Source organism: Microcebus murinus, chromosome 22 (assembly GCF_040939455.1).
Source record: "Microcebus murinus isolate Inina chromosome 22, M.murinus_Inina_mat1.0, whole genome shotgun sequence".
In the NCBI taxonomy this organism is placed as follows: domain Eukaryota; kingdom Metazoa; phylum Chordata; class Mammalia; order Primates; family Cheirogaleidae; genus Microcebus; species Microcebus murinus.
The window spans coordinates 6,504,782-6,530,705 of NC_134125.1; the positions used below are offsets into that span (position 1 = coordinate 6,504,782).

At 52.7% G+C, this 25,924-nt stretch overlaps 1 protein-coding gene across 4 annotated transcripts in view; it reads left to right on the forward strand.

Moving 5' to 3' along the window:
* KDM2B (lysine demethylase 2B) overlaps window positions 1-25,924 on the forward strand; it is a 127,337-nt gene that overhangs the window by 30,666 nt on the left and 70,747 nt on the right. For 2 of the 4 annotated variants that reach the window (XM_012782279.3, XM_075996528.1), the window contains 4 exons: window positions 9,073-9,166; window positions 10,159-10,312; window positions 17,639-17,754; window positions 23,395-23,521. In XM_012782279.3, the coding sequence (XP_012637733.1) occupies window positions 9,073-9,166; window positions 10,159-10,312; window positions 17,639-17,754; window positions 23,395-23,521 (491 nt within the window). Of the gene's footprint in view, window positions 1-5,593; window positions 5,798-5,894; window positions 6,437-9,072; window positions 9,167-10,158; window positions 10,313-17,638; window positions 17,755-23,394; window positions 23,522-25,924 lie in introns of those variants that run through there. The other 2 variants (XM_075996530.1, XM_075996529.1) reach the window with 2 other exon arrangements.

Here is a 25,924-nt window from a genome sequence, read left to right on the forward strand (position 1 = left end):
CCACGGCACTCACTCTAGCCTGGACAACAAAGCAAGACTCTGTCTCAAAAAAAAAAAAAAAAAAATGACAGAGGAGATGGGAGAGGAGTGCAAAGGGTATTGAAGGAATTGTGAGCTCCAAGAAAGGCTGTGAGACTCAAAGATTAGCTAGAGGCAGGTGATGGCTCATTGATTCACTCACTCATTCATTCATTCAGCAGCTATTTCTTGAGCATCTGATGAGTGCTGCGTACACGGGGTACAAGGGGAGAAAACCAGATGAGGTTCCTGCCCTTGTGGAGCTTCCAGCCTATGGGGGAGACAGATGTAACTCCAGTGATCACAGAAACAGATGGAGACCACAGCTGCGATGAGGCCGGTGGTGCTGCAGAGCTGCCCCTAGGGCAGGGGATTCACTCAGGCAGGGAGGTCAGGGAAGGTGTCCGAGCTGGGGTCTGAAGAGTGAAGGAGGTTACCTAGGTGCAGAGGACTTGGAAGAGCTTTCCTGGGATGGCAGGGAGGGGCAGGGTGACCTGGAGAAGTAAGGCCAGTGGGGCTGAACAGAGCCCAAGTGAGGGTCTGCACTTGCCCTAAGAATAGCCACAACTCTCTCTGAGACTTTAAGTGGAGAGGGCTGTGATCAGCTTGCATCCCGAAAGTGCTCCTGCTGCTGCATGGATGGAAGGGCTTGGGCAAGTGTACATGAGGAGGGGACCTGGTCTAGAAGAGGGAATGACAGAGCAAGGAGAGGAAAGGAGGGACGGTCCAATTGTATGTGTATTAGGAAGGTAAAATAGACAGCACTGAGTGACGTGGCTTTTACTTATGTAATTAATACCTACCTTGCCTCCCTGAAATAGTCACTATATTCTTCACTTTATTGAAAGATAATGTTAGATAGTAAGCTCTATTAATATATTCATATTTAGGGTCTTATCTAAAAAGAGGCTCACACACATGTTTCCTAAGACCACGTGTCTTTGATGCACTGGTTGGATTGTGTGGCAAAGAGATTTACAGAGCCCATCAGTGGCCGTGGGAATTCGTTACAGGATTTGAGCCTTGTTAGGAAGGAAATTGTCACCTTGGAGATAGTCCATTTGTTTGGCCGAAAAGAATGCTGATATCAGGTAATAAGCAAGGTAAAAATCCCACCACGATGAAGTCCTCTGAGACTGCAGAATGGTTCTGTGGAATTTAATTAAAATGACAGTGTTTCTAAAAATCACAGAGCTTCTAGGCTGGAGTGGAGACAGCTGACAGCCCACCTGAACTGCAGTAGGGAAGAGGGAAGTGATACAAACACATCACTGCTTTCTCCCTGGCTCCAAGATTTAAGCTGTTCAGTTTTGATGAGTTTAGGAACCTTAATGGTTTTCGGTTGAGATACATAAGGCCATGGATGGTGGCAGGAGTGGAGGGAGTTCATGCGAGACGAAAGATATGTGAAGAGTATGTTCACCTAGTAGTTATCTTATGTGCAAGACACTATTCTAAGTGGAGTAGGAGTGGGTGGACTTCAGTGAATAAAGCAAAGTCCCCATTCTCCTGGAGCCTATGTTGTAGAGGGAAAAAACAGGCAAGCAAAAAAGGGAATAATATAATTTAGGAGGTGATAAGTATTTAAAAAAAACATAATGCAGGATAAAGGGGGTTGGGTTGAATGACTATTGACCAAATGGTGCTTCTTTGTTGGATACATAGAACTTTTTGTCTCAGAAAATTTCTTATAACTGTACAAACAGTGACAATTATTTGGAGTGCTCCTGCATTAGTTGTTTATAGATACGTAACAATTACCCTAAAATTTCACAGCTTGCAAAAAATTTTTAGCAGTTTAAAACAACAAACATTATTTCATAGTTTCTGTAAGTCAGGAATTTGGGAATGGGTCAGCTGGGCGGTTCTAGCTCAGGATCTCTTATGAGCTTGTGTCAAAACAGGCCTGGGCTGCTATCATCTGAAGGCTCAACTGGGACAGGAGGATCCGCTTCCAAGATGGCACCCCTACTTGGCTGTTGGCAGGAGGCCCCAGTTCCTGGCCACGTGGACCTCTCTGTAGGGCTGCTTGAGTGGCCTCATGACATGGCAGTGGGTTCCCCAGAGTGAGTGGTTCGAGAAAGACCAAGGAGGAAGGCCCAGTGCCTTTTACGATATAATTTTGAAAGTCACACACTGTTTGCTTCTGTCATAGTCTGTTAATTAAAAGTGAGTCACTAAGTCCAGACCATACTGAAGGGGAGGGGAATTTAGCACTACTTCTTTTTTTTTTTTGAAACAGAGTCTCGCTTTGTTGCCCAGGCTAGAGTGAGTGCCATGGCATCAGCCTAGCTCACAGCAACCTCAAACTCCTGGGCTCAAGCGATCCTTCTGCCTCAGCCTCCCGAGCAGCTGGGACTACAGGCATGTGCCACCATGCCCGGCTAATTTTTTTCTATATATATTAGTTGGCCAATTAATTTCTTTCTATTTTATAGTAGAGACGGGGGTCTCACTCTTGCTCAGACTGGTTTTGAACTCGACCTAGAGCAGTCCGCCCGCCTCGGCCTCCCAGAGTGTTAGGATTACGGGCGTGAGCCACCGCACCTGGCCCAAAGGCAATGTTAACAGGCTAGAACTCTTACCTACAAAAAGCTCTACTTCTTAAAGGGAGGACTATCAAAGAATTTGTGGACATGTTTAAAAGCCTCCACGATTTCCTGGGTCTATGACATGGGCTTACCTTTTTCGCTTAGGACCACTGGGTATTGTAATACTTTTCAGAAAGGGATTGGCAAGTCTGCCCCCTTCTCATCTAAGCCTATAATGCACAGGGTTTGCAGAAATGAGTTTTGCTGGTGTAATGATCTGTTGTTGTCTGACAAACAGTGAAGAAGCGCAAAAGCTTCTTGAGGCCTTTATCAGTGCTAGAGACAGGTGCTAATATCCCCATTTTACAGACAAGGAAACTGAAGGTCATAGTGGTTCAATGCAGGTAATGGGTGAGTGTAAGGTAGTAGGGGTTGTTGGGGCTGAGGCAGGCCTTTAGAAATTCCTTTAAAATTGAAAAAAAGTGCAGGCCAAACCAAGTGCATCTGGGGCCTGGTTTGCTTCATAAGGCCACCAGTTAGAGGCCCCTGCCTAGTGGGATGCTGAGTTCCAGAAAGGAAGAGCAGTCCAATGTGACAAAGCTGAGTAGAATAATTACTGGGCTGTTGCTGGGTGCTGCACTTTCACAGATGAATCGGTTATACTACCTGCTATCGAGGAGGTGAGGCGTTTGTTACTAAAAAAAAATTTCCTCATGTGGATATCATGGTCCAGCTGTCCTGCCTGTCTTTTCCACTTCTAGCTCATTTAACCCTACGTCTTTATTTTATTTTATTTTTTTTGAGACAGGGTCTCACTCTGTCACCTGGGCTACAGCGCGGTGGCATCATCATAGCTCACTGCAACCTCCAAGTCCTGGGCTCAAGTGATCCTCCTGCCTCAGCCTCCCAAGTAGCTGGGACTACAGGCATGCGCCACCATACCTGGCTAATTTTTCTGTTTTTTGTAGGGACGGGGTCTCATTCTTGTTCAGGCTGGTCTTGAATTCTTGGCCTCATGCAATCTTCCCACCTTGGCCTCCCAGAATGCTTGCATTACAGGCGTGAGCCACTGAGCCCAGCTGGATCCATTTATTTAAATGTGACAAACTTCTTGCTCAAGGACGTCGGCTCAATGACTGGTGCTCAAATCCAAGATAGAATATATTCCGAATGCTATTACTTTTCTTTAAAATAGGAAAACATGCACATGCTAAAAAAAATCCAACCAGTTTCAAAGAGTTTATAGTCTAACCCAGGGGTCCTCAAACTTTTTAAACAGGGGGCCAGGCTGGGCGCGGTTGCTCACGCCTGTAATCCTAGCACTCTGGGAGGCCGAGGCGGGCGGATTGCTTGAGGTCAGGAGTTCGAAACCAGCCTGAGCAAGAGCGAGACCCCCGTCTCTACTATAAATAAAAAGAAATTAATTGGCCAACTAATATATATAGAAAAAATGAGCTGGGCATGGTGGCGCATGTCTGTAGTCCCAGCTACTTGGGAGGCTGAGGCAGGAGGATCGCTTGAGCCCAGGAGTTTGAGGTTGCTATGAGCTAGGCTGATGCCATGGCACTCTAGCCCAGGCAACAGAATGAGACTCTGTCTCAAAAAATAAAATAAAATAAAATAAAATAAAATAAAATAAAATAAAACAGGGCCAGTTCACTGTCCCTCAGACCGTAGGAGGGCCGGACTATAGTTAAAAAAAAACTATGAACAAATTCCTATTCACACTGCACATATCTTATTTTGAAGTAAAAAAACAAACAAGCAAAAACACCCGCATGTGGCCCTCCGGCTGTAGTTTGAGGACACCTGTTCTAACCTCCTTGGCAGACCACTTGGGAAGCACTAACAGAAGGGGCTCTACCATGAATGACATGAAGAAGCAACACCATAGCCCAGGACATTGACTGCCTTGAAATCGCTTCCCTAAAATGGGATGATCAGGTTGTTTTATGGGTCAAACAAGATCATGCATGTAAATAGCTATTATTATTAGCATTTCATAATTAGAACCTTTTAATATTGATGGGTAGCCCCAGTAGATGGGGTTTGGCCAAAGAATGGAGAAGCTTGATTCTGCCCCTGCCTCCTGCCTCCTTGTGGTTTGGGGGGAGGGTGCGGGGGCTGGGTTGGAGGAGGGCAGGGCGGTGGCCCTGGTGACCTGGAGGGTGGAACTTCTGATTTGAGCTGGATCACCTCCTTCAGCAGGAAGTCAGTGGTTGAGGTCTGGCTGTAACCTCCAGACACTGCTTCTTAGAGTTGGGATTTGCCAGGTAGATCTGCAGAGAAAGGCGGAGAGACTCCGAGGAAGGCTGCCTGGGTAAGCACAGCCACTTACTAGGCTAGTGACCAGAGTGAGTAACTGTACCTCTGAGCCTCGGCTTTCTTATCTGAAAAATGGGAGCAATGCTGGGAATGACTTTCTAGGGCTGTTGTGAAGTTTGGATTAAATAATCTAAGTATCATATTATAGTTTTGGCTTCATGTGTATTTATCTCAACTAATTCCCACAGTAATCCTACGATGTAGGGTTTACACAGCTACTAAGCCGGCAGGTAGGGGAAGGGGCTGCAAAAAAGCATTTCAGAATGCAGAGTTGAATTTAAGGACACCTCGCTGTTAGGAGGGAGGTGGAAAGGGCCCCCGAGAGGGGAAGTAAGTTGCCCAAGGTCACACAGCTTGTTGGCCCCAGGGTCAGAGCCACATCCCTCACCTCTTGGCTGCCTTACTCGGGATCTGGCACTAACTACCCCTATCTCCTAGCACTGGTCCTTTCTGTAGCTGTGCCTGGAGGGCACATTTAAGGAAGGTGGCTTTGCTGGGTTCTCAACCCAGCAGCGTCCACGCTCCCAGGAAATGGGGGCGCGGGGGTCCCCAAGTGGCTGCCCCGTAGAGAGGGTGTGGGGAGAGCTGCCCTCGTGCCCCCACCCAGCTGGGGCGAGGGGCGGCCGTGGGCGGCGGCGGCGTCCCCTGGCGCTGGCCCGGCGCGTTTCCCTGTCGCCGCCGCGGCCTCCCTCCGCCTCCCTGGCGGCCGCCGCGCCGCGCCGGTGTTCAGTTTCAGCGCGGGGATGAGCGCAGGCTGCGCCCGGCTCCCGGAGGAAGGAAGGCAGCGAGCGAGGGCCCCAGCGTCCTCGGCCGGGGCCTGGCAGCGCCGTGGAGGGGACTCGGCTCGGGTCGCCACCGGGGCCGGGCGCGCGTCGAGCCTCCGCCGCCGAAAGGGACGCCCCGGAGCTGCGCCGCCGCCGAGGGTAACCGCGGGCCGGGGCTGCCCCGGCGCCCCGCTCCTTTGTGGCGCGCGGGGCGGGGTGTGGGTGGCCTCCCGCCCGCGGGCTGCACGGCGGCGTCGCGGAGCAGCCCTTTGTGTCTCCCGGGGCTGGGTGTGAGTGCGCAGTGTGTGCGCTTGGCACCTCCAGCCCGCCACCGTGCCAGCTCCCCGGCCCCTCCTCCCCTCGCCAGCCCTTCGCCTGAGGGGCAGCCGCCTGGACCGTGGGGGGAGTTTTGCTAAGTTGGAGAGGAAAGGGTGGGGCGGGGCCGCCTCCTCCGCAGCCCCCAGGCCGCCCCCAAAGTTGGTGCTGCAGGTGCAGTGACCTCTCCTACCACGCTCCTCCCAGCCAGCCAGGGCCTTGTGGGGCGGGAACCCCCCAAGGGGTTAGCTCTGGGGCTCCCAATTTTCAGCCTCCAACTTGGAGGGTGCCCTCCTACACAGACGCCACCTGGGCTGGGGGGTGGTCCGGGGTGTGGCTTTCTGGGCAGGGACAGCCGAGGCTGGGGAGGCTGGGGCGGAAGCCGGGCTAGCCGGCTGGCCGCGGGGGAGAGCTTAGCGGCGGTGGCACGGAGCCGGGGTGCCCATGTGACTGCGGTGTGCTTGGGAAGAGGAAGCTGTAGAGGTCAGTGCAAAGGCGTCACGCCAGAGCGAGTGAGCGGGAGCCAGCGGGGAGACCCGGAGTCAGTGCAGAGCGCGAGCCAGGGGTGGCCTGTCGGCTGGCCCCTGCAGCCCGGACAAAGCCTGCCTGTCACAGCCACTGTGGCTGCCCTAATGCTTGGGATCCCCCGGTGGGAGGGGCGGCCCGGGCCTGGCAGCCAGGAAATGAGGGACACCAGGAGGAGGGGCCTCTCCAGGAGAGGCAGGTCTGGAGCTGGAGCCCCCACCCCCTGAGGGCCCTCGGTGGATGCTGGTGGCGGACATAGAGGGCAGACCAGACACAGGCTCAACTTGGAGAACTTTCCCTGCACACAGCAGCCAGCTTTGCAGAGCTTCTCATTTTCCACACATGCTGGGGAGGTTGGGGCTGGGGGGCTGGAAGGTGGGGGGGCTGGAGGGTGGGCAGGCTGGGGGCGACGAGTTTGGCCAGGCAGCCCTGGGGCCTGGAGCCCAGGGGGTGAGCTCCTGTCCTCTCTGCTGTGTGTGCCAGGTCACCCCACACACTTAAATTGTTTTCCCTAGACTGTGTTCATCTGAGGCCTGGAGCGGGTGGAAAGCAAGGTTAGATTAAAAAAAGAAAAAAAAATCAAGACTAAGAGATGGTTTTGGGAAAATGAGGACTAATATTTTGAAGTGGTGCTTAGAAAGAAGAGGCCAGTGTGGTCCATGAGGGTGGGGGGGTTAGGGCTTCAGGACCCCTAGCCCCTTCCTTGGAGAGAAGAGGGTCACCCAGGCCTTCGGGCTGGGGACCTGGCTGGGTCCACGCGTGCCTCAGGCGTGGATGATGTGGAGCCCAGAGTCGGGACTTTAAGCGCCCCAGTGGCAGCTCCGCAGCCCGCGCCTGTCTTCGTGACAGCCTGCGTCCTGTGCTGTCAACTACACCCCTCCGATGGGGTTGCTAGGCAGCGGGGCTCTGATGTGCGGGAAGGCCTTCTGATTTGTCAGCCTCCTGCAGACACATGGTTAAGGCTCCTTCCAGCCTATCGGGAGGAGGGACGCGGGGCACGCTGCCTGCATACTGCCAAGCCCCGTGTCCACCTGAACGCGAGGTGCAAAGGCAGCCAGAGGGAGGGGGCACCCAGAGCCCTCCGCCTTCAGGCCAGCCCAGCCCCACGCCCCCCATTATCTCTGCCCCGCTTGCAGCTGGCTCCTCCCTGCCCATCCCTTCCCCATTCCTTCCCTCTTCCCCAAACCATGGAAAAGCAAAGTGCAGCGGGGAAAAGAGGTCAGTGGGGTAAGCATGTGTGTGGGGCTCCAGAGGTGCCAAGGAGCATGGGCATGAGCGGTGGGGAGGCTGCCCCTCCATGCCCCCTGGGGCTCCTGTGGGAAGGGGTGAGTGGTAGGGAAGGGTCCCTGGCCCCATCATCTGCCAGGCCTGGACTTAAAAGCCGCCTTCGTGCCCCCGCCTCCTTAAGCTTTGCCTACTCCTAGGAGGGCAGCGGCTGGGGGAGAAGGGAGGGTCTTGGCTTGTTCCTGCAGGAAGGGTGGGCTTCCCAGCTCTTGCTAGCACTCAGAAGGGGGCCACTGGGGGCGGGTTCCCTCCCTTGAATGCACTCTCCCGCCCAAGCCTCTAAGGCCCAGGCTCTGCCTCCTTCTCTCTTTCCCTCCCTCTCTGTGTGGCCAGCACCTCCCCCCACCTTCTCTTAATTTCTTTACTTTTTTAAAAACAGGTTTATTGAGATACAATTCACATACCATTCACTCATTTAAAAGTGTACAATTTGATGGTTTTTGGTATATTCACAGAGTTGTGCAACCACGGTCAACTTTAGAACATTTTTCTCACCCCAGAATAAAACTCTGTACTCATTAGCAGTCACTCTCCATTCCCCAACCCCAGCCCTTGGCGTCCACTAATCTGCACCCTGTCTCTATAGAGTTGCCTGTCCGGGACATTTCCTATACATTGAATCATATGCAGTGTGGGCTTTTGGGGCTGATAACCCCGTTCCTTTCTAGCTACATTGCCTACTTGGCACTCAGTTGCAGTTTGTCTTGTCATGTAACTTTTCCTGTACATAGCCGCTTTGAGTGTCACATCCTTAGGGACAGGGGTCTTATGCATTCTCATGCGTTTCCCTCAATGCCCAAGCTCATGAAGGGCTGGACCACTGGTTGAATGAATGAGGAAATGAATAGGGACTGGTAATTGGCAAGCCCTGCAGGTGGTTTACAACTGAATTCCAGGGGGCCCAGCTGCTACCCAGGGGGCTGGCAGCTTGGGAGAACTGCAGGTATCTGAACAGGGAAGGAGCAGAAATGAAGCCTCTTACTTGGGTAAGGTAGGGGTGAGCAAGGGTAGGAAGGAGCCGCGAGGAAGGAATGAAGCCGCCTGGGGATTGCCATTTCTTGCGGGAACCTGAAAACAAAACCATAGCACCCCCAGCCTCTGGGGTAGGTGGCCAGTGTGGGAGATTTGTCACCTGATCCCAGGGGCTTCCCCCTGTGGGGAACTCCAATTAGATTTGGGTTTTAAAAAAAGAAAAAAAGAAATCCCCCAGCGTCAGCATTTATAAAAGGGCACCAGGTCAGGCCGTGTGCTCACCTCTTGTGAGCGAGATCTTGAATTGTTTTTTTCTGTCCCCTGCCTCTGTGCCACAGGTACTGTCTGATGAGCGTGAAAGGTTGTTTCACTGACTTCCACATCGATTTTGGAGGCACTTCCGTTTGGTACCATGTTTTCCGGGGTGGGAAGGTGAGTTCCAGTGGAGTCGCTTCAACTTTCTGTGTCTGCAGGTGTTGGGGTGTGTGTGGGGGGGGCTCACTCGCCTTTCCTTCAAACCCCCTCCTCCAGCCAGCCCCTGCCCTGTGAGTGCCTTCAGGGCCACCCCTTCCCCTAGAACCATCTGGAGGGAAAGTTCATGGTTAGCTGCTCCCTTACATCATACCTAGTCACCCATTCACGCCCTCCAGCTAGCCCAGTCCAGTGTTCTAAGCACCTCAGGCCAGATTTGAACCCCGGTTTGGCTCCCAGAACCTGCATCATTCACGTTCCCTGGCTGTCGTCTCAGCTCCATCCAGCCCTGGGCCTTTTAAACTTCCGAGTCTAGCTGCCAGCACCAGCTGCCCCGAGGCACATTTGACACTGAGACAGACATCACCCTGAGAGAGGAGGCGGGGTGCACGTGCAGGGTGCGCCTGCCATTGTCTGCTCTTGCGTATGTGTCCAGGCGGGGACGTAGGTGTCCCTGCACAGATGCGGGCGCTTCTCTAGAACATGCGTGTGCCGCCCTGCTCTTTGGGGTCTGTGCGTTGCGTGTGTTGGAAGAGATTCTGGGAGGAAGTCAACCCACTTGATTCCAGATGTTTTTCCTCCTTCTCCAAAGTGAGCACAAGCTGGGTTTATTTATTGGGCCATTTTATCGTACAGTTTAGGAAATTCCCTTGCTCTCCTGCCCCCACCTCCCAGACAATCCTGTGGCTCGGGAGAAAGAATGTTCCACCCAGTCCAGAAAGTATTCCCAGCCCGGTATTTCAGCTGGAATGGAGAGTCCCTAAAGGTGGGCACAGCCCTCCCTGCCTCCTCAGAGACCCTTTGTGCCCTGTCTTGCAGGGGGTCTGGGGATGGATGACCCCCCATGCCCCCCAGGCAGGTGGGACCATCTCCTTGGGTTGTGTCAGGGCCTGGAAGAAATCGAGGACTTTGGCCCGACCCTCAGCTGACTGCTGCCTCCTTCTCCTCCCAAGATCTTCTGGCTGATTCCTCCAACCCTGCACAATTTGGCGCTCTATGAGGAGTGGGTGCTGTCAGGCAAACAGAGTGACATCTTTCTGGGAGACCGTGTGGAACGATGCCAAAGAATTGAGCTGAAACAGGGCTATACATTTTTCATCCCTTCCGGTAGGTTCTGGTGGGGCTGGTGCTGGGCTCTCAGTGTCCTGTGGCCTCAGCCAGGGTTTGGGGCCGAGGGAGGGGTTCTCGGGGCCTGTGGGTTTGGATGGCCGTTGGCAGCCCCTGAGGGGGGCAGGCCTCAGGCTGTGGGGAAAAGCAGCCTAGTCGTTTCCCCCCCCCCCCCCCCCCCCCCCCCCCGCACCTCCCGCATCTCCCTGCTTGAGGGCTAGAACTCTCTCTCCCTCGGAGGAAGCCTGGGCCCGCCCCTCAGAGGAGGTTTGCTGCCTCCACAGGACTTCCTGTGAGATTTCTGTGTAAGGTGATAACAGCGGTCCTGGGGGTGGGGGGAGGTTTACCCTGAGACAGGCTCTGGGCAAGGGCAATGCAGGACCTCCCCTTCGAATTCAGGCTCTGCCACTTGTAAGCTGTGACTTCACCTATCTGTGCCTCAGTGTTCCCATCTGTGAAATGGGATTAAGACTCCCCAAAGTGGCCGTGAGGACGGAGTGAGCTAACACCGACTTGCCTGTTGTTCTGTGGAGATGCACCAAGGGCTTTGGCCTAGTTATAGGCTGAGTCACTAGTGGACGTGGCTTGTGAGCTGGGAGTCAGGCAATTTAGTCTTAGGCTGCATTAATGGAAGCATTTCACCCGGGATGAGGGAGGTGACAGTCCCATTGTATAGAATGAGGGGGTCAGGCCACATGTAGAAGGTTTTGTTCCTCTTGGTCATTGTGCTTTGGTGGGGCGGGTAAGTCTACCTGAAGAGAGAGGAGTCAGGAAAGCACGTGGGTGAGATGACTTTGCGGGAGGAGTTGGGTTGTTTTACCCAGGAAGTGAAGGCGCATGGCAACTGCAGCCAGCCAGGGAAGTACTGTCTCCTGGAAGAAGAGGTATAGCAAGTGGTCTTGGAATAACTTGCTCTGTTAGGTAGTGAGCTCCCCATCACTGGAGTTATACAAGTAGAAGCTAGATATGGATGCATCAAGGAGCTTGCAGAGAATCTACCACTGGGTGGAAGCTTGGCCCAGAGGATAAAAGTATCTTTTTTTTTTTTTTTTTTTTTTTTTTGAGACAGAGTCTCACTTTGTTGTCCAGGCTAGAGTGAGTGCCGTGGCGTCAGCCTAGCTCACAGCAACCTCAAACTCCTGGGCTCAAGCGATCCTCCTGCCTCAGCCTCCCGAGTAGCTGGGACTACAGGCATGCGCCACCATGCCCGGCTAATTTTTTATATATATTAGTTGGCCAATTAATTTCTTTCTATTTTATAGTAGAGACGGGGTCTCGCTCTTGCTCAGGCTGGTTTTGAACTCCTGACCTTGAGCAATCCGCCCGCCTCGGCCTCCCAAGAGCTAGGATTACAGGCGTGAGCCACAGCGCCCGGCCTAAAAGTATCTTTTGAGGCCACTAAGATCCATTAGTTGAAGAAGCTGGTCACACTGAGGTTTCTGGGAGTTGGGCCGGAAGCTGGCCTTGGGTCTAGACACCAAGCACTAGTGTGTGGCGTCAGCTGAAGGGGCTGTTGTGATTGTGGTAGCGGTTCCTGCTATGGGGATGGGGTGGGCCTGCACTCCTGGGCTCTTCTAGAAAGTTGGGGAGAAAGTGGAGACTTAGGGAAATTTGGGATTTGGAGGTGGCAGGGTTTAGTGGGGGTGACTTTGTTACCATGGCCCCAGGTCTGTCCTCAGACCTGCTTGACTGGAAGGGGAGGAGCCCTGCTTTGGACAGAGGGGCTGTACGTGGTGGTCTGTATGTGGAGGGACACCCTGCAGATGTGGAGCGGAGGCTCGGGACGGAAGGGGTGGCGCCCTCAAGTGTGCACAGGCCGCTCTGCAGGTACCGGCTGATGGGCCCTGGTGGAGTCAGTGGGACGCTGCAGTGTTCTCGGACTTGCTGTTGACTTTTGTCCTTAGTCTCTTCTCTCTGCACCTCTGCTGTCCCATCTCTGCTTGGGGCGGGGGAGGAGGGGTGGACCTGAACTCCCAGACCCTCGGGATCTGTCCCAACCCTTTCCCCTGAGTGCCGGCCTCCTCAGCCCTGGAGGGACAGGCCTGGGGTCCCTTTCTCACGCAGACCTGGGTGGGGGCTCCTCACTTTGCCCCAGTCTGGGGTGGGAGGGTTGTTGATTTTGGCGACTTAAGCAAGTTGGGGAAGGTCTCGAGAAGCAGCATCTAAGGCCACAGCGGGCATGTGACTGTCTGCAGAAGGCAGGAAGAGGAGATGTGGATTGGAACTGCAGCAAGCAGGAGTCAAGTTAGACCCTGGCAAAGACTTCCCACCCTAAGGGTCATGAATGAGATTGTGTTTTTTCCTGGATTTCTGGAAAGTAGAAAAGGGATAGTTGAAGTTTATCATCTTCTGAGCGGGGGTGGGGGGGTGGGAGGATGATGAAGGGGACAGAATAGTTCAGAGGTTCCCAGACATTGATTTTCATGGATCAGTGAAATTTTAAAAAGCTGGGAAACTGCTGCAGAGTTACTGACTTGCAATTTTGCTAAAGATGAGCATTCATTACATTCATTAAGGGAAAAAAGTCAACAAGCATCACCTATTACGAAAGAAAGACTATTCTTATACTAGAAAAGTGGCAAGTTCAAAATTTCAGAATAAAGAACAGTACTTTAAATTTAATAATTTGAGTTTACGGAAATCTGCACCATCGTTATTTTCCCCAAATTCTGCCAACTGGTGAAAACAAACAAGGTAAGACTCCTGGAGTCCACAGACCTAGATTTGTATTTTGGATCCTCGCAGGGCCTGGGAATTCTCTCCAGCATCCCTGCCCTCTCTGCCTTGGACGGACCGACAGACAGACAGACAGCTGAGGTCCCGGTGGTGTGTTTGCGGCTTTCAGAGAGAGAGCCTCAGGGCATCCAGGAAGGGTTTGCAGCTCCCTGAACGGTCGTTTTTCTGTCTTGAAGTGGAGAATCCAATTCTGGCATTTCCTACCTCTGTCCCGGGTTTTCATCCCCACGCTGTGACCTTAGGCATGTCCCCTCCTATGCTGTCACTTGAAGGCACTTGAAGGGTCTTCAGTTCTGTGAAAGCTCACGCATGATGCTGATGGGTGAGGAATATTTTATTTTATTTCAGTTTAGTTTTTTTGAGAGACGGGATTTCACTCTGTCACCCAGGCTGGAGTACAGTGTTGTCATTATAGCTCACTGTAGCCTTGAACTCCCGGGCTCAAGTGATCCTCCTGCCTCAGTCTCCCCATTAGCTGGAACTACAAGTGCGTGCCACCATGCCGGACATTTTTTTAAATTTTATTTTATTTTATTTTAGTTGGCCAATTAATTTCTTTCTATTTTTAGTAGAGATGGGGGTCTCACTCTTGCTCAGGCTGGTCTCAAACTCCTGAGCTCAAATGATCCTCCCACCTCGGGCTCTCAGAGTGCTAGGATTACAGGCGTGAGCCACCGTGCCTGGCCTCATGCCGGGCATTTTCAATGGCCAAATATTTTTGTGAGACACAGTTTAACTTTTTCTTCTTGTGTCTAAGGATGGCGGGGTTGGGTACTGGCTGTGCTTTAGCAGTGGCAATTCTTTAGGCCTCATTCCTGGGTAATTCAGGAAGGCTGCCGGGAAGAGGAAGACTGTTGCATGTGGCCCAGGAGTAGAGTTAACCCAGAGAAAGGGGCTCTGATTTGTCCTGCCGAGCTGGGCAACCTGCAATGAGGCAGAGGAGGTGAGAAGACGTCATCAGGGTGAGGAACACTGAGGCCAGAGTCAGGGGTGTCTGGGGGTCACCAGGCTTCAGCCTTATCTCTAGCAGTGAGGGATGTTGGAGATGAAATCGTCCCCAAGGAATAAGAAGGCAGGGACTTTAAGTACCTGCGTGAACCAGGTGATATGTTTTCTCTCTGTCCACACCTGATCTGAGCAGGCCTCCCGCTCTGGTTGTGTGAGCCCAGGTGAGCTGTAGTTAGCAGTCCTGAGCCATGAGCATTGCTCATCGTTGTTTATCTTCTCTATAAGCATGTGAGGAAAACTTTAATATCCCTTTACCTTTTTTTTAAATAAAGGACGTACCTGAGGCCCAAGGTTTTACAGTTAATAAGCAACAGGGGCTGAGTGAGAACCCAGGGGTACGAGTTTCAGAGCCCACATTCCTAGGTGCACCCACCTGCTGCTCCGTTAGCCTGGGAGTCAGGAGACTTGGGATCTGGCCCTCCTTCTTGGCTGAGTGACTTTGGGAGAATTGTTCATTTAACAAACTTACTTGAGGGCCCTCTTGGTGCCAGGCAGTGTGGGAGGGGCTGGTCGGGGCGTTAGATTCCCACCCTCCTGCGTGTGTGCCCAGACAGGCGGCAGCCAGGGTGATGGAGCCCAGTGTGGGGACCTTATTTGCTGTATCTAGGGGTGGCAGTCCCTGGGGGGGACCCTGGAGATCTGTGACTTGGGCTACATTATAGCAAGAACCATCCAAGCCCCACACTTCATGGGAGCCCCACGTATTTCTCAGACTCTAGCAAGTCTAGAAACAGTAGCTCCTTAGCTGTGTAACCTGATTGGGCCTCAGATGTTGCATCCATAAAATGGGTGTAGAGCAGGGGACGGCGCAGCAGTGAGCAGGCTGCATTCGGTGTGGAAGGCCGTGGGAAACCAGGTGGGGCCAGGTGGGAGTGGGGCCTGGTGTGCTGGTCCCCCCATTTGGGAAGGAAGCAATTCAGATGGTCATGTGAAATGTCCCCGTTGTTCTGACATGGGTTGGAATGCGTAACTGCCCCTGCAACCAGCCGTGAGGTTAGAGGAGAGGCTGTCTTGCTTCGTCTTGGCAGCCACAGTGCCTGGTCCTGGCACTGGTCCCGCACAGGGAGGTCACTGAAGCTCATGGAGGAAGCCATGACCCAACTGGGCCATGGGTGTCTGTGAGGTGCCCCCAGTTCTGTGACCTTTGGGTTTATCCCTTGTAGCAGCTGCAAAGGTGGAGGCAGATATGGGGATACCCTGCCAGTAGGTTGTTTTGTTTTTTTTTTTTTGAGACAGAGTCTCACTTTGTTGCCCAGGCTAGAGTGAGTGCCGTGGCGTCAGCCTAGCTCACAGCAACCTCAAACTCCTGGGCTCAAGCGATCCTCCTGCCTCAGCCTCTCGAGTAGCTGGGAACAGGCATGCACCACCATGCCCGGCTAATTTTTTCTATATATATTAGTTGGCCAATTAATTTCTTTCTATTTATAGTAGAGACGGGGGTCTCGCTCTTGCTCAGGCTGGTTTCGAACACCTGACCTTGAACAATCCGTCCGCCTCGGCCTCCCAGAGTGCTAGGATTACAGGCACGAGCCACCGCGCCTGGCCTGCCAGTAGGTTTTGTGGGTCATTGGCTTTCCCTCCGTGACTGGATCTATCCCTTGTCGCTTGGCCCTAATAGCCTCTGTTTATTGCCTTCATATTGTCAATGACTCTGGCCTGGAAGCAGGAGGCAGATACCAGCGTCCCTGGCCCAGTCTCCAGCTAGGGACACCTGCTCTCAAGGTCCCTGGGCTGTTGTGAGCGAGATGCCATTGGGGTATGGACGGGGCTGTGAACACTGTTATTGCCACTCCCGGTTCTTCCTGAGGGTCTTACGTCAGTGATGAAGCAGATGTGAGCAGGGCTAGGGGAGGGGCTGGGCAGTGATTCTAATTCCGGGTGGAGGTGGGGGCTGCCTGACCCACCTGTGAGGCCCTGGCTCGGGAAGAAGCTTCTGGATCCCTGCTGTGTCTGGGCATGCAGATTCCCTGCTCTCCCACTTGCAGTAGCAACTCTCTTCTGTTTTCTCTTTGCTTCCAAATCAGAGTAACAGACGGAAGTCAGGTGTGTCTGCCTTTCCACCTGCCGGGAGAGCAGGGAACGTTCAGGGCTGGTGGATACAGATGTACGTGGGCACCATCCTTGCCCAGAGCCTCATTTCATTCTGTCCCCAGGAGAGGGGACAGTCTTAGAGCCAGGCACTTGAACCCAGTGGTCCCAGTCTTCTGTGCAGAAAGTGAACATGGGCAAAGGGGTCTGGGGCCCAATGGTCGCTGGCGACAACGGCACACCTGGCCTACAGAGTGGCTGCCTCTGAGACACACCAGAGGCCCAGGAAGCTAAGCACAGAGAGATGGTTCCATAAAGCAAAGGCTTCGTTCCTGAGCTGGGCGGCATTGGGCTCTTGGTGACAAGCTTTCTCTTGGACAGCCAGCTCTGTCCCATGCACTGTCCCTGGCAGGGAGGGCTAGCGGCTGAGTGTCCGGCACAGGCGCCGGCACTGGCATCGCAGTCTCTGCGCCACCTTCCCCGGCGGCAGCTTTGCTCCCAGCGGCGGAGGCTGTCCATGACTCAGGAGCCTGGACAGATGAGCTGCGGCCCCAGCTGTGGAGAAGCTGCTTGGTGCAGGAGAGAGAGTCCCAGCCACTCCTGGCCTTCAGGGCAGAGAGGAAGCAGAGGTGACTTGGGGGTGCAAGTGTCACATGGCCCAGGAGACCACCTGGAAATGGGCCCAGGAGGAGTTTGAAGCAGAAGGTAGACTCAGGTGGAGGCGAGTGTCCGGGTCCCCCAGTTCTGGCAAGGTGTCACTCCTTCATTGTGGCTCCGAGCCATCCTTTGTGACCCCACCTGAGACTGGAGTGTGCTGAGATGACAAAAAAAGGCTCAGGACAGGCCGGGCGCAGTGGCTCATGCTTGTAATCCTACCACTCTGGGAGGCTGAGGCAGGCGGATTGCTCAAGGTCAGGAGTTCGAAACCAGCCTGAGCAAGAGCGAGACCCCGTCTCTACTATAAAATAGAAAGAAATTAATTGGCCAACTAATATATATAGAAAAAATGAGCTGAGCATGGTGGTGCATGCCTGTAGTCCCAGCTGTTCGGGAGGCTGAGGTAGGAGGATTGCTTGAGCCCAGGAGTTTGAGGTTGCTGTAAGCTAGGCTGATGCCATGGCACTCACTCTAGCCTGGGCAACAAAGTGAGACTGTCTCAAAAAAAACCAAAAGGCTCAGGACAGGTGTGCAGGCTGGGAGGTAAGGCTCCAGCCCCCTTGCCAGCATGCAGATGGGGAAAAGGGGCTGCCTCTCTGGTGGCAGCTGCAGCCCAGTTCGGGGAGGAAGCTTTTTGTCATCAAGGTCCTAGAGCTGGGAGCTGATCTACAGCTTCCCACCCCCTGACTCCAGTTAGCCAGTAGCTGCTTGGGGCTGCCAGGCTGAGTCCTCTCAGCTGGCCCAGAGCGTTGGCTGTCTCTGAGCACTGTCGCTCCTGGCCCTGGGTGCTCTCTCAGCCCTCTGCGCCCTCCTGCATGCTGGCTCTCTCCCCTACAGCTTCATGAGAGAGGGACCCCAGGGGGCCACCGGCTTATCCTGACTTTGCCCTACCCCCAGGTTGGATCCATGCCGTCTACACCCCTGTAGACTCTCTGGTGTTCGGCGGAAACATCCTGCACAGCTTCAACGTGCCCATGCAGCTGCGCATCTACGAGATCGAGGACAGAACACGGGTAAGGGGCTTCCTTCTCTCCTCGTGCACGTGCCTGGCCCCTGGGCTCTGCCCGGCGCTCAGGTGTGTGGAGCAGGTCACTCTGAAGCCCTCTGCAGGTCCCCTCTCCCTCCCACTCCCTGCTTCTAGCCCATGGGGACGCCCACAGGAGCCCTACCCAGGGGCCCCGGAGTTTCTGTTCACCTCCTAGCCGGTGGCAGCCAAAACCCCCTCCTGGAAGAGGAAGTATCTCTTGAGAAGGCTCTGAGGGAGCTCGGGAACCCTGCCTCTTCCTCCTCATGTGAAGACAGGTGTGAGCAGGCCCAGGCAGTCTGGGTGCTATCGTGTGGGGTTGGGTGCGCACCTTGGAAAGAGTGTCTGGCCTGGTCTGGGGTCAGGTCTCGGCCATGTGTCTTCTGGGGACCCCAGATCTGACTGGGGAGAGCCCCTGAGGAAGCCAGTGTCTATGAGCCCCCGGTCCTGTCTCTGCGTGGGTCTCAGGGTCTGCCGGGGGTTCCCCGGCTCCTTGGGGCTGAGGCTTTCCTCTGCCCTTGGAAATGACAGTAATGATTTGTCAGACACCAAGAGTCTCCCACCCCATGTCCAAGGACAGAGGGCTGAGGCTCAGACACCTGACGCATGCCCCCCACTCTGTGAGTTTCCCCTGAAAACCAGCGGTGGCTTGGAGCTTAGCCCCCCTTTCCCATGCGTGGACTTGACCAGGTGTCCCCAGGCCTGAAACGGGATCAGACACTGGAGGCCTGGGTCAAAAGGGGCCCACTTCTTCTTCTTCTTCCTCTTAAATTTTTACATAGCTATTCAAATATTTGCTTTCTTTTTTTAAAAACTAAGATATAATTCACATACCATAAAATCCACTGTTTAAAGTGCACAATTCAGTGGTTCTTAGAATATTTGCAAGGTTGTGCAACCATCACCACTAATTCCAGAACATTTTCATCACACCAAAAAGAAACCCGTACCCATGAGCAGTCACTCCCTATTTCCCTGTCCCCTCCTCTCCTGGGAACCCCCAATCTACTTTCCGTCTATGGATTTGCCTATTTTAGATGTGTGCTCTAAAATGCAGTCATTCATATGACATGTGGCCTTTTGTGACTGGCTTCTTTCACTTAGCATGTTTTTGAGAGCCATCCATGTTGTAGCACAGGTCAGTACCGCATTCCTTTTTATGACTGAGTAATAGTCCATTGTATGAATAGACCATGCCATTTCTTCTTGTGGTTTGTGTCAGAGATGGCATTTTGCCCCAGCGAGATATTGCTGTGCCTGGACCCCAAGGAAACGTCTCGCACAGGCAGCTGCTCTGCCCAGAGCCCCCATCTTTCCTGGTCTTGTTTTCAGGCCTTGGTTTGCGTGGGATCATATATATGAGCGAAGGCCTTAGCCACTGTGTGTATCTGAACCTTTTCACAGTCCTGGTGTTAAGGGACCTTGTTTGGCGGGTTTCCTGGAGACCCCTTGGAGTAGAAGTTAGTGGCCTGGTGCTGTGAGGGCGTGGTGTGTGCACATCTGCAGATTGGCACGTTTGCTGCCTGGGATGCCCGGATCTGCAGAGACCTGGATCTGGGCTGGGGCCTTTGTTTCGTGGACTTTCTTTCTTTACTTCTGGCCAGGCTCTGGCCTGGTCTGAGGGGTGCTGTCTCATGACATTCAGGAGAAAGGCGTTTGGGTACAAGTGGTCACCCCATAGTCTGGGTCAAGTGCTGTCTGGGGCGCTCCGGCCAATGTTCCTTGGCTGGCCCTAAAGAACGGGCCAGTTTGTGTATGAGCACGCGAGCAGGTGTGGATGGAAAAGGAACAATCTAGAAGGAGAAGCCGGGCCCAGGACTTCGCAGGCAATTCCTGAAAGCCAGCATGAGGCTGGCATTTCTAAAGGCTTTGGCAACTTGCTGGGCAGCCATCCCCTCCCCCTGGGAATCTGATTGTATAATCAGTGGATTTGGGTCCTCTTGTTCTCTTAGGAGCCCAGTTCTCCTCCCCAACCTGCGCCAAGAGGCAGGATAACGCATGGAGCGGACCCCTGAGTGACCCACTGAGCTTGTGTGGGATATCGCTTCCACGTGGAGAACGGCAGGTTCCCCTCCCCCGGGGCCCGCTGTCCCTGTCTTCTGAGCGGGCACCCCATCTGGTTTCACTGAAGCAGGCTGCCGGCTGGGGGCTGGCGGGCCGGAACCAGCGGCAGTCTGTTTAATCTGCTTTGATTTCTGGTCTTTGGAGAGGGGTTTGGCTACAAGGCCCAATTGTTTATGTCTTGGGAGCCAAGGCAGACAAAAGGCGCTGGGGAGAGAGCACTAGAAGCCAGATGAGATGCCAGAGCGCCTTGTCAGCTCGCTACAGCTTAATTCCTTTCACCCCCCAGAGCTTGCCTAAGAAGGTTATGGCCATTTAAAGATATTTAATATTTTTTTAAGAGTCCTAAAACATGGCTTTGCTTAGAAACCGAATGCAGGGGGTGGGACAGAAACTGTCAGTCTCCAAGCTCTATGGTGTGGATTTGTCTTGGAGAAAGAATTTGCCTTTGCGACCCAAGGTTGGGGGACCCCCATCCAGAGTAGGGAACCCCAGAGTCCTCCTGGGCTTAGAAAGCTATGTCTTACTGTCACCATTTTCACTTTTCTGGGCCGGTTTGGATGATAGGTGACCTCATCATGCAGTGTCACTGCCCATTAGGCAGTGCGAACACATCCAGGAGTTGGGGGCTGGTGGATTTCCATTTCCTCCCTTGCAGATGAAATCTCCCTTCCCCCTGTTCTGAAGATGAGCGATGCGAGAACTGCACCCAAGTGGATATGTCACCTGTTTGCTATTTTAAGATAATGTCTCAACAATCACCACATAGTTTTAACTTTGGTTAGGTTGATAAGTGGTAGGGATGGTCCAAATGATCATTCATTAAACTGCCGTCTCTCTCATATTTGTCTTTTTTCCCCCCAATGGCTCTAGTGAAAGCAGCCTTCCCAGAAAAGGTAATGCCAGCTCACCCCATTCCTTCCTGGCCAGTGGATCTATTTGGAAATTGCAAATAATTTACCTTACCTCTCCCCTTCCCCCACCATTGGATTTTTTTTTTTTTTTCCCATTGATCTTTTTTTTTTTCCAGGAGAAAAACAAATTTTAGGACACTTCCATCCACCCTCATGTTTTACTTTTTCCAAGTCCTGGAGACCTGGGAGTTCTAGATGCACTGAGAAACCTTCTCTTCTCATCTCCTTGTGGTCACTCAGCTCTGAGATGACTTGGGCCTCCGAGGCAGGGCTCAGGCCAGGTGCCACATGAACCAACGGGCCTTTGGAACTCAAAGTGAACCCTTGAGATCCTGACAGACTGATGTCCCTCCAGGCTGGGAGCATTGCATGCTTTCTGACTGCCTTGCCCTTTGTTTTGGATTGACATTGGTTAACAACTCGATTTGGTGAGGCTCCGAATTTGTCAACAAATAATGTTGAGCAATCGTGTGTTTAATGTTCCCAGGCATGTGGCTGAAACCTTTTGAAGGCGAAGGGTGGAAGGCGACAACCTGTTTGTAAGTCAATTCTTTGCAAATTTTGTTTCCTGCAGTCCTCTCTTGGAAAAAAAAAATTAAAAAAAAAATTAAAAATTTTGAATTCCTTCATCAGCATTTGTTTTCACCCAGCTGGTTTCCCTTGGGTTCAGCAACAAAGAAGGGAAACTTATTTTCCCCTCCTGAAATACAGCCCCCTCATTTTTTTTTCTAATCTAGAAAGATTAACTGATGGTCATTGTGTCCATCAATGGCAGGGTGGCTTGGATGGTGTCCGAAAATTTGAAAAGCCAAACCAACATCAGAGTTTTACCAATCAAGAATAATGTCAGGAGATGTGAGTGAGCGTCTGTCTGTCCTCAGCCTGCTTTTTAGGTATTGGCAATTTGTTTCAAAACCATTTGGCCCTTGTTTTGGAATAGAGGTGGGACTGAGACCCCCCCAAAACCCTTCTTCACAGGAAATCAAGGTCTGCTTCATGCTGGAGTCCCTCCTTTTTAAATTCCAGAGGGCATTGATCCATTAACTATGAAAAAAGATCAGTACTATCCCAGCAATAAAACTGGGGTTCTCAGGAAAGTAGCTGGAGCCAAGGAAACCGCTAGATTATGATCCCAACTCCATGCATTCCCCCAAGGAGCTCGAAAGCATGTGACGGCCATGATCTCATTGCAGAGCACACCACCTACCAGCGGCAGGGAGATCATATGGACCCAATGTGCAGATGGGAGGAATGAGGCCCTCAACTTGGGGAAAGAGAGTGAAGCTTAAAACTGAGTTAGCAGGAGTGGGCAGGAGCTGAGTGAGACCTAGGTCTCTCAGAGATGGCCAAGTTGGGGCCTTTTCCAGGTGGGCATTTCAAGAAAGGCAGGAAAATAGTATTTTAGGGCCAATGGAGAACCTAGATTTGCTTGTATTTGTCTTTGTCCCAGATGTAGACATTCTACATTTGTTTATTGTCAGCATAGAGACCAGGTCTTGCTTAACATCCAACTCCCTGAGCTCCTGGAGGACTGGGGAAGGGAGGAGGGGTCTCTGGCCCTTGCAGAGACACCCTTGGCGAGAGGGCAAAAGAGCAGGCCAGGTGTGAGCGTGGACGTGGAAGACCCATCGTGTAGCTCTGGAGGAGAGGGGCCCAGCGGTGGGAGTCAGGGAGCACCCTCCTGCTGCCCTTGTTCCACCCTTGACTGCACAGGATGCAGTTTCCAGAAGGCTCATCCTGCCAGGTCCATCAGTGGTGTTCCTTCCTTCCCATCTTTCGCTGCCATCCCATCTCTAGACCCCAAACTGCCACCCATCGGAATCCCCCTGGGGCCCAGACCTCTTTACGATTCTGATACACAGAGCTGTCTCCACCTTTTCTTCCTCCCGGTTTGAATCCCTTCCCTGTAAGATCCCGTGGGGGATCTCCATGTGGCCTCCAGCTCCAAACCTGATTGTGTCTCCCTCAGTGTCAGGACAGTCTCAGATCATACCTGGGACTTGTGTCCGAGAGAGCCCTTTGTGGCAGTACAGGCTGGGCAGTGCCAGGTGGTGTGGGTTTGGAGCAGGAGGTGGAGCCTCTGAGACCCCGCCCCTGGGGGAGAGGCCACGCCCCCACATCATCATTGGTTGGCCTGGCCGGGCCTCCCTCCCAGTGTGCAGGAGGATGCACCTTAGCCTGTCTGCAAATGGGTAAGGTTTGGGGGTTGATTTCTGTTTTTCAAGAGGGTGGGAGGGACAGAAGAGTCTGTGCGAGAATTTTCAAGAACGATGAGCCCATGTCTGTTGTAGCTAGAATCCGGCAGTGGCTCCCATCTGCAGGTACCCACACCGTCTGCTAGCAGGTCAGGGGAGAACTCTGTTTCTCTGCATCTCACAGAAGCACCAAGTGGCCCCCATTCAACTTCCAGGGCATGCAGCTCAGGGACCTTTGAGATTACGCTCTCACATGGGCCGCGTCCTCCGCCTCATTTGTGCATGCTGCTGGCATCTTCCCTCTCCCAGCAACCCGCCCATTTTCCCTCCCACCATTTGTGCTCTTGCTACGATTATGACAATGACCCCTGCCCCCAGGGAGCCTCCCCCCACTTCCTCCCTCCTTTCCCCTTTGCCCTCCAGAAACTGACCTCTGCCTGCCTGGGTGTTTGCTTTCAGGTGCAGCCCAAATTCCGTTACCCTTTCTACTATGAGATGTGCTGGTATGTCTTGGAGAGATATGCGTACTGCGTGACCCAGCGCTCCTACCTCACTCAGGAGTACCAGAGAGAATCCATGCTTGTTGGTGAGTGAGCCACAGGGAGCCCACAGCCTCAGCTGCGCAGCTGGGGCAGGAATCACGTTTTCGGTGGGCTCTGGAGAGACTCCCTGGGTTCAGGGGATTCTTTTGAGCCCAGAGTATTGGGCAGCATCCTAGAAACCCCTTAATGGGGAAGCCATTCTTGTCAGCTTCTCACTTTGAATATAGAGTCCAAGAAAATGAATTTGTGACCCCCAAAGAGCCATGTTTGTGGCCTCTAGCCTGCGACTGTGGGGGAGCAGGGAGGGGCTGGTCTCGGGCATGGCTACCGAAACAGGATCACCTCCCAGAGCAAAAACCCCAGCAAAGTTCCTTGTGCTTTGATTCCCCACCCTGCACAAAAGGTTGGGTTTTTGTCTACGTAGGAGCAGGCCTGTGAGATGCAGCCAGTCCCCAAAAACCCAGGCTGCCTTTGAGCCTGCAGGAGGGGTGACCAGGGCCAGTGGTGCAGGCTTGGGGGAGCTGGGAGAGAGCATTTGTAGCCGCTGCTGCAGTGCCCTGCCCTACTGCCAGGACTTAAAGGGACATCATCCCCCCAACATGGCTCTGTCCTTGAATCTTGCCTCACAAATGCCCGCCCTGAAGTTGCATCTGGCTGTGACAGCAAGCCCCAACCGGCAATCTAGAGAAAGAACACAATTCTTCCTTGCTGGATCTCCAAGCTGTTGTCGCCGAGGGCTTTTTCTGGATGTAGAGTCCGCTGTGTCTGAACCACAGCATTTTTCATCATCACGGGATAGAAAGATGAGAGGAGTCTGTCTCCTGTAGGGTCTGCACGATTTTTCCTGCAGGGTTTTTAGATTCTTCCTTTTAACCCCCTGTAGGAGGTGTCCTCCCCCACTTCCCTGAAGTCTCATTCCTAGTGACTTTTAGGGATTCCAGGCTGGGCAGATGAGGGGGACCAGTGTTTATATCTGCAGGGATCTTTGTCTTTGGGGTGTGTCATGAGTCGCGTTCCCATCAGATGATGCCACACTCAGGGGTTGGAAAGTACCGGAAGATCACCACCTGCTCCTCTGGAGCTCCCAGCCTGGTGGGAGGGAAGGGAAATAAGCCTGAAATAGCGTGAGAGCCGCTGTGACTGCAGTAGCTACACACTCTCCTGGGGACCAGAGGTTGGGAAGAGTGAAAGGATTTCTGAGCGTCAGTCGTCCCCAGGCCTGGAAAGCAAAGTCTGGTTTTCTCACTTGGATATTTAGGGCGGAAGAACATGTCCAATTCCATTCGCAGGCACGAGAGGAGATCGTGGGGCAGTGCTTGGGTAATCAGTGCTCACTTTTTTCCTTATGTTTTCTTGCCATTGTTTTCCCACTGGCTCTTCTAGCCCATCTGCCAAAGAGAAGGGGAGATGTGAGGGAGACACCCCCCTTATTCAGTGCTACTCATGTGCCAGGAACTGTGCTTGGCGACGCCTGTTTACTTCTTACCACAGTCTTCCAGAGGACGTTTGCTTTGCCTTATATTTTTATTTATGTATTAAAATTTTTTTTTAATTTTTATTTTTTTTTTTATTTTTTGAGACAGAGTCTCGCTTGTTGCCCAGGCTAGAGTGAGTGCCGTGGCGTCAGCCTAGCTCACAGCAACCTCAAACTCCTGGGCTCAAGTAATCCTTCTGCCTCAGCCTCCCGAGTAGCTGGGACTACAGGCATGTGCCACCATGCCCGGCTAATTTTTAGATATATATATATTTGTTGGCCAATTAATTTCTTTCTATTTATAGTAGAGATGGGGTCTCGCTCTTGCTCAGGCTGGTTTCGAACTCCTAAAAAAATTTTTTTAAGTCAGGGTCTGAACTCTGACACCCACACTGGAGTGAGTGGTGTCATCATAGCACACGGCAACCTTAAACTCTTGGACTTGAGTGATTCTCTTGCCTCCGCCTTCCAAGTAGTTGGGACTATAGACAGCTGCCACCACGCCTGGCTAATTTCTTAATTTTTTGAAGAGATGGGATCTCACTGTGTTGCCCAGGCTGGTCTTGAACTCCTGGCCTCAAGTGATCCTCCTGCCTTGGCCTCCCCAAAATGCTAGGATTATAGGCGTGAGCCACTGCCCCTGGCCTGCCTTATATTTGTAAACAGCTCTACTGGGATACAGTTCACATACCGTACAGTTCCCCCATGTGAAGTGTGCAATACAGTGGTGTTTAGAATATTCACAGATTATGCAACAACCACTGCAGTCAATTTTAGGACATTTCCATCACCTTAAAAAGAAACCCTTTAGATTCTTTTGTCTTTTCTCCCCTGTCAACTAATCTACTTCCTGTCTGTATGGATCTCCCCGTGATCTAGATATTTCACATGAATGGAATTATATATGTTCTCTTTTGGCTTATTTTTAGACATTAAAAAATAAAGTACCAGGTGTGTTCACAGAGGTGAGGCA